The following is a 15634-nucleotide window of genomic DNA, read 5'->3' as shown; positions in this document are numbered from 1 at the left end:
TGTCATGTCTTTATTGTTTTGAAACTTCTGTATGTGTAATGTTTACTGTTCATTTTTATTGTTTATTTCACTTTTGTATATTATCTACCTCACTTGCTTTGGCAATGTTAACACATGTTTCCCATGCCAATAAAGCCCCTTGAATTGAATTGAATTGAATTGAGAGAGAGAGAGAGAGAGAGAGAGAGAGAGAGAGAGAGAGAGAGAGAGAGAGAGAGAGAGAGAGAGAGAGAGAGAGAGAGAGAGAGAGAGAGAGAGAGAGAGAGAGAGAGAGAGAGAGAGAGAGAGAGAGAGAGAGAGAGTTGCCCTTTATGGTTGTGAGGTCTGGGGTCCGCTCACCAACCAAGATTTCACAAAATGGGACAAACACCAAATTGAGACTCTGCATGCAGAATTCTGCAAAAATATCCTCCGTGTACAACGTAGAACACCAAATAATGCATGCAGAGCAGAATTAGGCCGATACCCACTAATTATCAAAATCCAGAAAAGAGCCGTTAAATTCTACAACCACCTAAAAGGAAGCGATTCCCAAACCTTCCATAACAAAGCCATCACCTACAGAGAGATGAACCGGGAGAAGAGTCCCCTAAGCAAGCTGGTCCAGGTGCTCTTTTCACAAACACAAACAGACCCCACAGAGCCCCAGAACAGCAACACAATTAAACCGGAATCAAATCATGAGAAAACAAAAAGATAATTACTTGACACATTGGAAAGAATTAACAAAAACACAAAGCAAACTAGAATGCTATTTGGCCCTAAACAGAGAGTACACAGTGGTAGAAACCTGACCACTGTGACTGACCCAAACTTAAGGAAAGCTTTGACTATGTACAGACTCAGTGAGCATAGCCTTGCTATTGAGAAAGGCTGAAAGGCTGAATTGAGAGAGAGAGAGAGAGAGAGAGAGAGAGAGAGAGAGAGAGAGAGAGAGAGAGAGAGAGAGAGAGAGAGAGAGAGAGAGAGAGAGAGAGAGAGAGTGAGAAAACAGAAAGAGAGAGAGAGAGAGAGAGAGAGGTTGAGGGTGAGAAAGAAAGCGAGAGAGAGAGAGAGGGTGAGAAACAGAAAGAGAGAGAGGGTGAGAAACAGAAAGAGAGAGCGAGAGAGGGTGAGGGTGAGAAACAGAAAGAGAGAGCGAGAGAGGGAGGGAGGGTGAGAAACAGAAAGAGAGAGCGAGAGAGGGAGGGTGAGAAACAGAAAGAGAGAGCGAGAGAGGGAGGGTGAGAAACAGAAAGAGAGAGAGTGAGGGTGAAAAACAGAGAAAGAGAGAGGGTGGGTGAAAAACAGAGAAAGCGAGAGCGAGAGAGGAAGGGTGAGAAACAGAGAAAGAGAGAGCGAGAGAGGGAGGGTGAGAAACAGAGAAAGAGAGAGCGAGAGAGAGAGGGTGAGAAACAGAGAAAGAGAGAGAGGGCGAGGGTGAGAAACAGAGAATAGGAGAGGAAGGGTGAGAAACAGAGAAAGAGAGAGAGAGGGACGGTGAGAAATAGAGAAAGAGAGCGAGAGGGCGGGTGAGAAACAGAGAAAGAGAGAGCGAGAGAGGGTGGGTGAAAAACAGAGAAAGAGAGAGTGAGAGAGTGAGGGTCAAAAACAGAGAAAGAGAGAGTGAGAAGGAGGGTGAAAAACAGAGAATGGGAGAGCGAGAGAGGGAGGGTGATAAACAGAGAAAGAAAGAGCGAGAGTGGGTGGGTGAAAAACAAAGAAAGAGAGAGTGAGAGAAGGAATGTGAAAAACAGAGAAAGAGAGAGCGAGAGAGTAAGGGTGAGAAACAGAGAAAGAAAGAGCGAGAGAAGGAGGGTGAAAAACAGAGAGAGAGAAAGGGTGAGAAACAGAGAAAGAGAGGGAGGGTGGGTGAGAAACAGAGAAAGAGCGCGAGAGAGCGCGAGAGAGGGAGGGAGGGTGACACACAGAGAAAGAGAGTATGAGAGGGAGGGTGAAAAACAGAGAAAGAGAGAGTGAGGGAGGGTGATAAACAGAGAAAGAGAGAGAGGGAGGGTGAGAAACAGAGAAAGAGAGAGAGAGGGAGGTTGAGAAACAGAGAAAGAGAGAGAGGGAGGGTGAGAAACAGATAAAGAGAGAGAGAGGGAGGGTGAGAAACAGAGAAAGAGAGAGAGCGAGGGTGAGAAACAGAGAAAGAGAGAGAGAGAAGGAGGGTGAGAAACAGAGAAAGAGAGAGAGAGAGAGCGAGAGAGAGGGAGGGTGAGAAACTGAGAGAGTGAGAGGGAGAGAGAGAGAGAGAGAGAGAGAGAGAGAGAGAGAGAGAGAGAGGAGTGGGGAGGAGGAAAAGAGAGCTACAGAGAGAGGGAACAAGTGAAAAACATTCCTACAACTGGAAGAGGTCTGAAGGGAGCTTATGGTAATGAGAGAGAGATCCAGAGTCAGATCTCCTCCCCCTCTCTTCCCTCTCTCTCCTCCGCCTCTCCTCCCTCTCTCTCCTCCTCTGCTCCCCCTCCCCCTCAAAGGTGGATGGCATTTGTCCCCTCTAATGATAAACAAATTACACATTAAATCAATTCCCACGTCTCCCTGTAGGGCTCTATCACCCCTTCTCTCTGCTTGCCTGCCCCATCTTCCTGAGACAAGCTGGGGGAGGTGTGAGGAAAGGGAGTGTGTGTGCGTGTGTATGTGTGTGTGTGTGTGGTGGGGGGGCTGTCTTGCTGAGATGAACACCTGCCCGGGGGAGTCCTGAACCCTCTCCCCCTCATCCCTCCTCTCTTTTCGCTCTCTCTCTTCTTCCTCTCTCTGACAACTCCTGCTAACTAGGCTCCTTGACCCTGTGAGAGAGCGTGGCTCATCAGATCCAATCCCCAAGCCTGTCAATCAAACAGGCCCGAAGAAAGAAAGAGCTTTACTCTCACACTAGAGAGGGCAAAGGGAAGAGAGAGAGAGAAAGATACTCAACCACAGCACCAGAGAGAAGGGGGGAGGGAGGGAAAGAGGAGGAGCAGAGGGGGAGAGATGGAAAAGGAGCGAGAGAGTAAGTGAAATAAATAATTACAGTGAGAGAGAAGACAGGGAGAACTCAGTAGAGATAAAGTGAGGGAATAGAGAGAGAGAGAGTGCGCAAGAGGGAGAGGGTGTGAACTGATGGCTAATGAGAGTTATAGTGCGGTAAGATAGAGAGGGAACAAGGAGGAGAGGAGAGGGGAGCAGAGGAGAGGAGAGGGGGAGAGACTCACAGTTAGATGTTTTAGGTATGATGGGGCACAGAATGTGGATAAACAGAAAAATAAATATGGTTGGAAATCAAATCATGACCGACATTAAAATGTAACAAACCAAGTGTTTGTACAGAAGGTCAAGAACATTATTTTACAAGAGAAAAGAAAGAAATGTTTGAATGAGTAATTAATGTACCAACTTCTACTAAGACAATACTCTATTACACTGAATAAAAGCATTCAGACATTCAGCACAGAATAGTGCTATCTACAGTATATTATATATAGTATATTATATATAGTATATTATATATAGGCCTAAATGAAGGAGCCGAGGTGGTAGTGATTCAGAGCTTAGTAGAATCAGTAAAATCACAAGCTCCATACTGCACCACCAAACTGAGTCACACAGAGAGAAACTTCCAACCACCCTTTTACTCTCCACTTCAACACTTGGAAGGCTGACTGTTCGCAGGTCCAAAGACTGTTCCCAGCTCAGCTCAGACCACCATGAAAGACGGCAGGAAGGAAGGGTGAAAGATTTAACAGAAGGAAATGGGGCCTTTAAAAAACACATCGACACACTGGTGACTCATGCACCTTCTACAGGGAATGACCGAGCCAATTTATAATACACTCCTGAGGAATTTATTACAATCTCTATTCACACTGCATATTAGTTTACAAAGAGAGGGAGATGGAAAGAGAGAAGGAGAAAAAGAGGGCAAGAGAGAAGAGAGAATCAAAACAAAGAAGGGAGAGTCTGCCAAAGGGGACACAGCCAGTGGAATCAGGGATTGGTGTTGAGTAGAAGCACTGAGAGGAGAGCAAAGCGAGGTTATTTGACAGAAAGCTCTCCATTCCTGAAGGCAGTGCCTCAGGTGATCCCTCTATCCCTCCCTCACTCCCTCTCTTCATTCCTTCCTTTCTCCCTCCCCCAGGCACACAGCAGGGGACAGCTTTAAAGCAGTTTGTCTTCCCTCTGAAAACTTTCTACCAGGTCATTCTGTGAACCTAAAAAAGACTGTCAAAGCAAAAACACCAGTTGTTGTCTCTGTACGATACAGTATATACTGTATGTAGACTATATAAATCAAATCAAATTGTATTTGTCACATGCTGAATACAACAGATGTAGAACTTACCGTGAAATGGTTACTTACAACCCCTTAACCAATGCAGAATTATTAAAAAAGTAAGAAAATATTTGCTAAAAAAAGCAAATAGTCCGGGTAGCCATTTGATTAACGGTTTAGCAGTCTAATTGCTAGGGGGTAGAAGCTGTCAAGGAGCCGTTTCGACCTAGACTTGGTGCTCCGGTACCGCTTGCCGTAGTTTATGAATAGGGTGGCTGGAGTCTTTGACAATTTTTAGGGCTTTGACAATTTAAATGGCATAGAAAATGCAAAATGCTACACTAAAGTACAGAGCTTTACTGTTGGATCTAGTTGATGGTGATGAAACATGTTTATGCTGGTTAAAGGTTAAAGGATATAGGATCATGAAAAAGGAAACTATGACATATATTTTATATCACTGTCATGCACACGCACTCTCACACATAAGGATGGGACTGATACATGTTTGATAGTGTATTGTTGCTGTATTGTTTGACCTTCATGTTCTAATACTTTAATGTTACCCCTTCTTTGTGTTTTTTGTAATAAATAATAAATAAATTAAATAAATTTAAAAAAAGGATATAAGACAGGAAGCCAAAACATATATGACAAACTGCTGGTAGGGTTGTGCTCTGGTGCGTCAAATCCGTGCACAGGTGTGTGTGTATGTGTGGTTGTGTATGGCATATGCAAAGACTCAAGTAACACAATGCTGAGGTATGGAGTCCCTCAGGCAGGTGGCCACTGAGCCGGCATGGCTAAACGTTGTGTGTGTGTGTGTCTGTGTGAGCGTGTGTGGCTGAATGTGTGTGAGAGCCACATAAACAGCTGCCTGGCTGCTCTACATAGTGGACCGAAAGGACAGATAGTACACAGTTGAAGTCGGAAGTTTACATACACCTTAGCCAAATACATTTAAACTCAGTTTTTCACAATTTCTGACATTTTATCCTAGTAAAAATTCCCTGTCTTAGGACAGTTAGGATCACCACTTTATTTTAAGAATGTGAAATGTCAGAATAATAGTAGAGAGAATGATTTATTTAATCTTCTTTTTCTTTCATCACATTCCCAGAGGGTCAGAAGTTTACATACACTCAATTAATATTCGGTAGCATTGCCTTTAAATTGTTTAACTTAGGTCAAACGTTTCGGGTAGCTGAGTCAGGTTTGTAGGCCTCCTTGCTCGCACACACTTTTTCAGTTCTGCCCACAACTTTCTATAGGATTGAGGTCAGGGCTTTGTGATGGCCACTCCAATACCTTGACTTTCCTTAAGCTATTTTGCCACAACTTTGGAAGTATGCTTGGGGTCATTGTCCATTTGGAAGACCCATTTGCGACCAAGCTTTAACTTCCTGACTGATGTCTTGAGATGTTGCTTCAATATGTCCAAATAATTTTCCGTCCTCATGATGCAATCTATTGTGTGAAGTGCACCAGTCCCTCCTGCAGCAAAGCACCCCCACAACATGATGCTGCCACCCCCGTCCATCACGGTTGGGATGGTGTTCTTCGGCTTGCAAGCCTCCCCCTTTTTCCTCCAAACATAACGATGGTCATTATGGCCAAACAGTTTCTATTTCTGTTTCATCAGACCAGAGGATATTTCTTCAAAAAGTACGATCTTTGTCCCCATGTGCAGTTGCAAACCGTAGTCTGGCTTTTTTATGGCGGTTTTGGAGCAGTGGCTTCTTCCTTGCTGAGCGGCCTTTCAAGTTATGTCGTTAAAGGACTCGTTTTACTCTGGATATAGATACTTTTGTACCTGTTTCCTCCAGCATCTTCACAAGGTCCTTTGCTGTTGTTCTGGGATTGATTTGCACTTTTCGCACCAAAGTACGTTGATCTCTAGGAGACATAACGCGTCTCCTTCCTGAGCGGTATGATGGCTACGTGGTCCCATGGTGTTTATACTTGCGTACTATTGTTTGTACAGATGAACGTGGTACCTTCAGGCCTTTGGAAATTGCTCTCAAGGATGAACCAGACTTGTGGAGATCCACAATTCTTTTCTGAGGTCTTGGCTGATTTCTTTTGATTTTCCCATGATGTCAAGCAAAGAGGCACTGAGTTTGAAGGTAGGCCTTGAAATACATCCACAGGTACACCTCCAATTGACTCAAACTCTTATGTCAATTAGCCTATCAGAAGCTTCTAAAGACATGACATAATTTTCTGGAATTTTCCAAGCTGTTTAAAGGCACAGTCGACTTAGTGTATGTAAACTTCTGACCCACTGTAATTGTGATACAGTGAATTATAAGTGAAATAATCTGTCTGTAAACAATTGTTGGAAAAATGACTTGTGTCGTGCACAAAATAGATGTCCTAACCGACTTCCCAAAACTATAGTTTGTTAACTAGAAATTTGTGGAGTGGTTGAAAAACGGCATCGCAGACGCTCGTTGGTGCGCGCGAGCAGTGTGGGTGCAATAATTGAATAACATGGATTTCTAAATGTATTTTGCGACGCTTGCGCACGCGACGTGTCCGGTCTGGTCAGCACGTAAGTGTATGTAAACTTCTAACTGTAGCTTCAGCGCGCTTGTGGGTCTTATTGTGATGCTGAGGGCCCATAGTGTCCTATTTCTGACCCAGAGCTGCTTTCTCCGTCTGTCTGACTCTCACATGTCTGTCTGTCTGGCTGGCTGGCTGCTGACAGGTACTGCTACATCAGGTACTGCTCATCTCCTCTCTGCACAGACGTGAAAACACAGCTAAAAGCAATGTGGTGGAGGCCTATGCAACGCTTGTTTTCACCAGTCATTCTCTGTGACACCAGGAAAGGAGATGAGGAAAGGAGATGAGGAGAAGAGCTGACTGTAGACTGTAATACCTCTGAGCCAACGGAACGGTGCAATATGAAACTGACGTTTGCGAGGCTGATTGCAAGAAGTACAAACTCAATGGAAATCAACCTAAAGGTGGTCGAAAATAACTTCAAAGTGAACTTCATGGTCATCGTGAGGATCGATGGTACAGAGAGAGCCATTGCAAAGGCAAGGTACAATGTTGCATCAGCCATTCCCCTGAATAATGCACACTCATGAATAAACATACAGTATAGCTCTGAAGTACACTTCTATGACTGTCCATGTGCAGCCTGTGAGGCCTGTTTTTTTCCTCCCTCTCTCTCTCTCTTTCTATTTTGCTCTCATCCTCTCTGTTTCTCTCGCTCTCTCTCTCTCTCACTCTCCTGCCTTCCCCCTTCAAACAACACACATGCCTATCATGTACAGTATGTCTCTATTTCTTTGCTTGCTCCCTCTCTTTCTAAATCAAATCAAATTGTATTGGTCAAGTACACATATTTTGCAGATGTTATTGCAGTGCAGTAACACCTAACAATACAAAACAATACACACAAATCCAGAAAATGTAAATAAAGGAATTAAGAAGTATAGAAATATTAGAACGAGCAATGTCAGAGTCCGGAATATAAATATATATGTATATGATGGTGTGTATAGACATTATGGACAGTATATGAATAGAAAAGGTGTGTACAGCAGTAGTTATATAGGATGAATCTTGACTAGAATGCAGTATACATATGAAGTGGGTAAAACAGTATGGAAACATTATTAAAGTGACCAGTGTTCAATGACTCTACTCTTGTTACCCCCTCTTCACCACCCCACCTTCCTCCATCTTGTCTTCCTCTCTTTTCCCCTCACTATCTCTCTCTATATCTCCCTCTCTCCTTCTCTCTGTCTCACGCTCTCTCTCTCCAGTCTGAAGATAGTACAGACAGCTGTGTGTCTGAGGTATGTCAGTCTCTCTGGTCTTGATTCAGTTCTATAACAGACAGGTAGTGGGCTGTGTGAAAGCAGCCATCTAGACAGCACAAAGACTGTCTACTTGGAATTAACCCCTCGGAAGAATACACCCTGCCCGTCTGCCTCTCTGTCTGTCTGTCTGTCTGTCTGCACTACCTCTTATAAATAATACAACACTTCCCCAAGGTCCTCGTAGACTCTTCTATCCTCCACACCACATTCTCCCCTCCTCCTCCTCCCCCTCTTCTTCTCACCTTTCAGAAATCTTCACTGGAATACCAGACATTCATGTATTTGTGTGTGTGTGTGTGTGTGTGTGTGTGTGTGTGTGTGTGTGTGTGTGTGTGTGTGTGTGTGTGTGTGTGTGTGTGTGTGTGTGTGTGTGTGTGTGTGTGTGTGCGCGCGCGCGTGCGTGCGTGCGTGCGTGCGTGTGGATTAGTCTGCTATCACTGGGGCTCTGTCAGTCTGTCAGGCAGTGGGAAGGGCAGGCACAAAGAGGATCATTTCAATAAGAATACTGCAGCTGAGAGGACACAGCTCTCCCAGTGGGGTGACTTCCACTCTCAGCTCTTACACACACACGCGCATAAACGCATGCACAAACGCACGCACGGACATACACACACATTCACGCGCACACATATACCGTAGGAGGAAATGGGATGAAATTATGGTGTGAAATAGAGGGCGGAGGAGAGGAGATCGATACATCGTCCAGTTTGATGTGTAAAACTACTGTGTTTGGTTTATGTACCCTATGGCCCTATGTGTGTGTGTGTGTGTGTGTCTGTGTCTGTGTCTGTGTCTGTGTCTGTGTCTGTGTTTGTGTCTGTGTCTGTGTGTGTGTATGTGTGTGTGTATGTGTGTGTGTCTGTGTGTGTGTCTGTGTGTGTCTGTGTGTGTGTGTGTGTGTGTATGAGTAGGTGTGTGGTTGTCATCCTCTCCAGTCAGGCTTCACCCAATGAGCCTCATCCCTAAACCCATGCACCTGTCCCTGCACCTGTCTGTCTGTAACTGCAGGTTTAATCCTGTGAGTGGGGCCCTGGAGTGGCCCTTAAGTTTGGCCCTGGCCACTTCAACATCATTATCCCCTCCGTCTGGCCCCCAGATCTCTCATTACATGCAAATACAGCCTCTTTATGTGCCTGGTGAATAGGGAACCCCGTCCCTCCTGAACAGGACCACCTCCTTCCTACAGTCAGAGCTGAAGATAACCCACCAGCCATTACACAGGATCCCCTGCTACACTTTACTATACCATATCATGACCACTTCAGCTTTAGGATCCTTTGAGGGCTGTTAGTGGTCAGAAGGCAGCTGGTTTTTGTTGGTGGTATGGTACCCGCAAAACACCAGTCTCAACGTCAACAGCGAAGAGGCGACTCCGGGATGTTGGCCTTCTAGGCAGAGTTGCAAAGAAAAAGCCATATCTCAGACTGGCCAATAAAAATAAAAGATTATGATGGGAAAAAGAACATAGACTGTCACGCCCTGACATTAGAGAGCATTTTTATGTCTCTATTTTGGTTTGGTCAGGGTGTGATTTGGGGTGGGCATTCTATGTTTTTGTTTTCTATGATTTTCTATTTCTATGTTTTGGCCGGGTATGGTTCTCAATCAGGGACAGCTGTCTATCGTTGTCTCTGATTTGCAACCATACTTAGGTAGCCCTTTTCCCTCCTTTCACTGTGGGAAGTTAACTTTGTTTGTGGCACATAGCCCTTAAGCTTCACGGTCGTTTTTTGTATTGTTTATTGTTTTGTCGGCGTCATCACCTAATAAAAGGAATATGTACGCTAACCACGCTGCGCTTTGGTCTACTTCTTACGACAGCCGTGACAGAACTTCCCACCACCACCAAAGGACCAAGCAGCGTGGCCAGGAGGAGCAGGGATCCTGGGCCCGGGAGAAGAGAGAATGGAGGACATCTTGGACATGGGAGGAGGTTATGGCAGGGAACAAGACCCTGCCATGGAAACAGGCTGAAGTAGCGAGGGAGGAACGACTTCGCTACCAGGAGTCACGGAGCAGGCACGAGAGGCAGCCCCCCCAATTTTCTTTTTGGGTGGTGAGCGTCGTACTGGTCTCTAGTGCGCGTTCACAGCCCGGTGCGCTACATCCCAGCTCCCCGCATCTGCCGGGCTAGGGTGAGCATCCAGCCAGAACGGGTTGTGCCAGCTCTAAGCTCGAGATCTCCAGTGCGCCTCCACGGCCCAGTGTATCCGGTGCCTCTGCCAAGGACAAAGCCTGTATGTCTCTCCAGCCTGGTGAGTCCTGTGCCTGTCCCCAGAACCAGGCCTCCTGTATGTCTCTCCAGCCTGGTGAGTCCTGTGCCTGTCCCCAGAACCAGGCCTCCTGTATGTCTCCCCAGCCTGGTGAGTCCTGTGCCTGCTGCCAGAACCAGGCCTCCTGTATGTCTCCCCAGCCTGGTGAGCCCTGTGGCAGCTCCACGTACCAGACTGCCCATACGTCTCCTCACTCCAGTGATGATCCATGGCAAGAAGCATCCAGTGATGATCCATGGCAAGAAGCCTCCAGTGATGATCCATGGCACGAAGCCTCCAGTGATGATCCATGGCAAGAAGCCTCCAGTGATGATCCATGGCACGAAGCCTCCAGTGATGATCCATGGCAAGAAGCCTCCAGTGATGATCCATGGCACGACGCCTCCAGTGATGATCCATGGCAAGGAGCCTCCAGTGATGATCCATGGCACGAAGCCTCCAGTGATGATCCATGGCAAGAAATCTCCAGTGATGATCCATGGCACGAGGCCTCCAGTGAGGAGTCATGGCACGAAACCTCCAACGACAGCCTCCAGTCCGGAGCCTACAGCGACGGTCCCCAGTCCGGAGCCTCCAGCGACGGCCTCTAGTCCGGAGCCTCCAGCGACGGTCCCCTGTCCGGAGCCTCCAGCGACGGTCCCCAGTCCGGAGCCTCCAGCGACGTTCCCCAGTCCGGAGGCTCCAGCGACGGTCTCCAGTCCGGAGCCTCCAGCGACGGTTACCAGTCCGGAGCTTCCAGCGACGTTCTCCAGTCCGGAGTCTCCAGCGACGGTCTCCTGTCCGGAGCCTCCAGCGACGTTCTCCAGTCCGGAGCCTCCAGCGACGTTCTCCAGTCCGGAGCCTCCAGCGACGTTCTCCAGTCCGGAGTCTCCAGCGACGGTCTCCTGTCCGGAGCCTCCAGCGACGGTCCCCAGTCCGGAGCCTCCAGCGACGTTCCCCAGTCCGGAGGCTCCAGCGACGGTCTCCAGTCCGGAGCCTCCAGCGACGGTTACCAGTCCGGAGCTTCCAGCGACGTTCTCCAGTCCGGAGTCTCCAGCGACGGTCTCCTGTCCGGAGCCTCCAGCGACGTTCTCCAGTCCGGAGCCTCCAGCGACGTTCTCCAGTCCGGAGCCTCCAGCGACGTTCTCCAGTCCGGAGTCTCCAGCGACGGTCTCCTGTCCGGAGCCCGCAACGAGGGTGCCCAGTCCGGGGCCCGCAGCGAGGGTGCCCAGTCCGGGGCCCGCAGCGAGGGTGGCCAGTCCGGGGCCCGCAGCGAGGGTGCCCAGTCCGGGGCCCGCAACGAGGGTGCCCAGTCCGGGGCCCGCAACGAGGGTGCCCAGTCCGGGGCCCGCAACGAGGGTACTCAGTCCGGGGCTACACCGTATTTCTGATCACCGGCTACACCGTAGCTACACCGGCTACACCGTATTTCTGATCAATTTGATGTTATTTTAATGGACAAAAAATTTGCTTTTCTTTCAAAAACAAGGACATTTCTAAGTGACCCCAAACTTTTGAACGGTAGTGTATATGTTTGTGTATGTGTGTGTGTATATGTGTTTGTGTATTTATTTATTTATTCCACCTTTATTTAACCAGGTAGGCCAGTTGAGAACAAGTTCTCATTTACAACTGCGACCTGGCCAAGATAAAGCAAAGCAGTGTCGACAAAAACAACAACACAGAGTTACACATGGGATAAACAAACGTACAGTCAATAACACAATAGAAAAATCTGTATACAGTGTGTGCAAATGAAGTAAGGAGGTAAGGCAATAAATAGGCCAATAGTGGCGAAGTAATTACAATTTAGCAATTTACACTGGAGTGATATATGTGCAGATGAGGATGTGCAAGTAGAGATACTGGTGTGCAAAAGAGCAGAAAAACAAATATGGGGATGAGGTAAGTAGTTGGTTGGATGGGCTATTTACAGATGGGCTGTGTACAGCTGCAGCGATTGGTAAGCTGCTCTGACAACTGACGCTTAAAGTTAGTGAGACAGATATAAGTCTCCAACTTTAGTGATTTTGCAATTCGTTCCAGTCAATGGCAGCAGAGAACTGGAAGGAAAGGTGGCCAAAGGAGGTGTTGGCTTTGGGGATGACCAGTGAAATACACCTGCTGGAGCGTGTGCTACGGGTGGGTGTTGCTATGGTGACTAGTGAGCTGAGATAAGGTGGAGCTATACCTAGCAAAGACTTATAGATGACCTGGAGCCAGTGGGTTTGGCGACGAATATGTAGCGAGGACCAGCCATAGAGAGCAGTTTTGGGTAGCATATGGGGCTTTGGTGACAAAACGGATGGCACTGTGATAGACTGCATCCAATTTGCTGAGTAGTGTTGAGGCTATTTTATAAATGACATTGCCAAAGTCAAGGATCGGTAGGATAGTCAGTTTTACAAGGGTATGTTTGGCAGCATGAGTGAAGGAGGCTTTGTTGAGAAATAGGAAGCCGACTCTAGATTTAATTTTGGATTGGATATTTTTTTTAATTTTTTTTAATTTTACTTTTATTTAACCAGGTAGGCTAGTTGAAAACAAGTTCTCATTTGCAACTGCGACCTGGCCAAGATAAAGCATAGCAATTCAACACATACAACAACACAGAGTTACACATGGAATAAACAAAACATACAGTCAATAGTACAGTAGAAAAATAAGTCTATATACAATGTGAGCAAATGAGGTGAGATAAGGGAGGTAAAGGCAGAGAGATGCTTAATGTGAGTCTGGAAGGAGAGTTTACAGTCTAGCCAGACACTTAGGTATTTATAGTTGTCCACATATTCTAAGTCAGAACCGTCCAGAGTAGTGATGCTTGTCGGGTGGGCGGGTGTGGGCAGCGATCGGTTGAAGAGCATGTATTTCATTCTATTAGCATTTAATGTATGTGTGTGTGTGTATGTGTATGTGTGTGTGTGTGTGTGTGTGTGTGTGTGTGTGTGTGTGTGTGTGTGTGTGTGTGTGTGTGTGTGTGTGTGTGTGTATGTACATACCTGGCTAGCTGAGGGGCAGTCTGCCCCGGTCAGTGTTTGCTGCTGGACGGTCCTTTAGCATGGCTGGAGCTGGTCCTGGTACACACCTGTATACTGTCACCTGACTCCACCTGCAGCTTGATATTTGGTACCGTGAAGATAGTAGCCACTGGGGTAGGAGAGAGAGAGAGAGAAAGGTGAGTGAGAGAGAAAGAGAGAGAGAGACAAAAGAGAGTGAGGGAGAAAGAGTGAGAGAATGTGATTTATCAGTCATTAAAGCCAACCTCATAGTTTCCTCTTAGAGTCAAAGGATTACAGATTGAGTCAAAATACTCTGAAATGAAGAGAGTTTATCTCTTTAAGGCTTTTTCGAGAGTTGGAGGACACACTATAACTGAACTGAGTTATAAAAACCCCACTCTCTCTCACATCCTTTATTTCCTTTCCGTGAGGAGATATCAGAGTCAGTAATACAGCGAGATATCCGAGTCCGTAATACAGCGAGATATCAGAGTCTGTAATACTGTGAGATATCAGAGTCAGTAATACTGAGAGATATCAGAGTCTGTAATACAGCGAGATATCCGAGTCCGTAATACAGCGAGATATCAGAGTCTGTAATACTGTGAGATATCAGAGTCCGTAATGCAGCGAGATATCAGAGTCTGTAATACTGTGAGATATCAGAGTCCGTAATGCAGCGAGATATCAGAGTCTGTAATACTGTGAGATATCAGAGTCTGTAATACTGTGAGATATCAGAGTCCGTAATGCAGCGAGATATCAGAGTCTGTAATACTGTGAGATATCAGAGTCTGTAATACTGTGAGATATCAGAGTCTGTAATGCAGCGAGATATCAGAGTCTGTAATACTGTGAGATATCAGAGTCTGTAATACTGTGAGATATCAGAGTCTGTAATACTGTGAGATATCAGAGTCCGTAATACAGCGAGATATCAGAGTCTGTAATACTGTGAGATATCAGAGTCTGTAATACTGTGAGATATCAGAGTCTGTAATACTGTGAGATATCAGAGTCCGTAATGCAGCGAGATATCAGAGTCTGTAATACTGTGAGATATCAGAGTCCGTAATGCAGCGAGATATCAGAGTCTGTAATACTGTGAGATATCAGAGTCTGTAATACTGTGAGATATCAGAGTCTGTAATACTGTGAGATATCAGAGTCCGTAATGCAGCGAGATATCAGAGTCTGTAATACTGTGAGATATCAGAGTCTGTAATACTGTGAGATATCAGAGTCCGTAATGCAGCGAGATATCCGAGTCCGTAATACAGCGAGATATCAGAGTCTGTAATACTGCGAGATATCAGAGTCCGTAATACAGCGAGATATCAGAGTCCGTAATACAGCGAGATATCAGAGTCCGTAATACAGCGAGATATCAGAGTCTGTAATACTGTGAGATATCAGAGTCCGTAATGCAGTGAGATATCCGAGTCCGTAATACAGCGAGATATCAGAGTCTGTAATACTGTGAGATATCAGAGTCTGTAATACTGCGAGATATCAGAGTCTGTAATACTGCGAGATATCAGAGTCCGTAATACAGCGAGATATCAGAGTCTTTAATACTGTGAGATATCAGAGTCTGTAATACTGCGAGATATCAGAGTCCGTAATACAGCGAGATATCAGAGTCTGTAATACTGTGAGATATCAGTCTGTAATACTGCGAGATATCAGAGTCTGTAATACTGTGAGATATCAGAGTCTGTAATACTGTGAGATATCAGTCTGCAATACTGAGAGATATCAGAGTCCGTAATACAGCGAGATATCAGAGTCTGTAATACAGCGAGATATCAGAGTTCGTAATACTGTGAGATATCAGTCTGTAATACTGCGAGATATCAGAGTCTGTAATACTGTGAGATATCAGAGTCTGTAATACTGAGAGATATCAGAGTCTGTAATACTGTGAGATATCAGAGTCCGTAATACAGCGAGATATCAGAGTCTGTAATACTGTGAGATATCAGAGTCTGTAATACTGTGAGATATCAGAGTCAGTAATACTGCGAGATATCCGAGTCCGTAATACTGTGAGATATCAGAGTCAGTAATACTGCGAGATATCCGAGTCCGTAATACAGCGAGATATCAGAGTCTGTAATACTGTGAGATATCAGAGTCCGTAATACAGCGAGATATCCGAGTCCGTAATACAGCGAGATATCAGAGTCTGTAATACTGTGAGATATCAGAGTCCGTAATACAGCGAGATATCCGAGTCCGTAATACTGTGAGATATCAGAGTCTGTAATACTGTGAGATATCAGAGTCCGTAATACAGCGAGA

At 46.0% G+C, this 15634-nt stretch overlaps 1 protein-coding gene across 2 annotated transcripts in view; it reads right to left on the bottom strand.

Annotated features, from left to right (window-relative positions):
- Positions 1-15634, bottom strand: part of LOC139573497 (cyclin-dependent kinase 14) — a 230937-nt gene that overhangs the window by 62837 nt on the left and 152466 nt on the right. For both annotated transcript variants that reach the window (XM_071397003.1, XM_071397005.1), the window contains one exon: positions 13331-13478. In XM_071397003.1, the coding sequence (XP_071253104.1) occupies positions 13360-13478 (119 nt within the window). In that variant the 3' untranslated portion in view covers positions 13331-13359. The remainder of the gene's footprint in view (positions 1-13330; positions 13479-15634) is intronic.

Source organism: Salvelinus alpinus, chromosome 4 (assembly GCF_045679555.1).
Source record: "Salvelinus alpinus chromosome 4, SLU_Salpinus.1, whole genome shotgun sequence".
NCBI lineage: Eukaryota > Metazoa > Chordata > Actinopteri > Salmoniformes > Salmonidae > Salvelinus > Salvelinus alpinus.
This window is presented reverse-complemented; position numbering and strand designations above follow the sequence as displayed.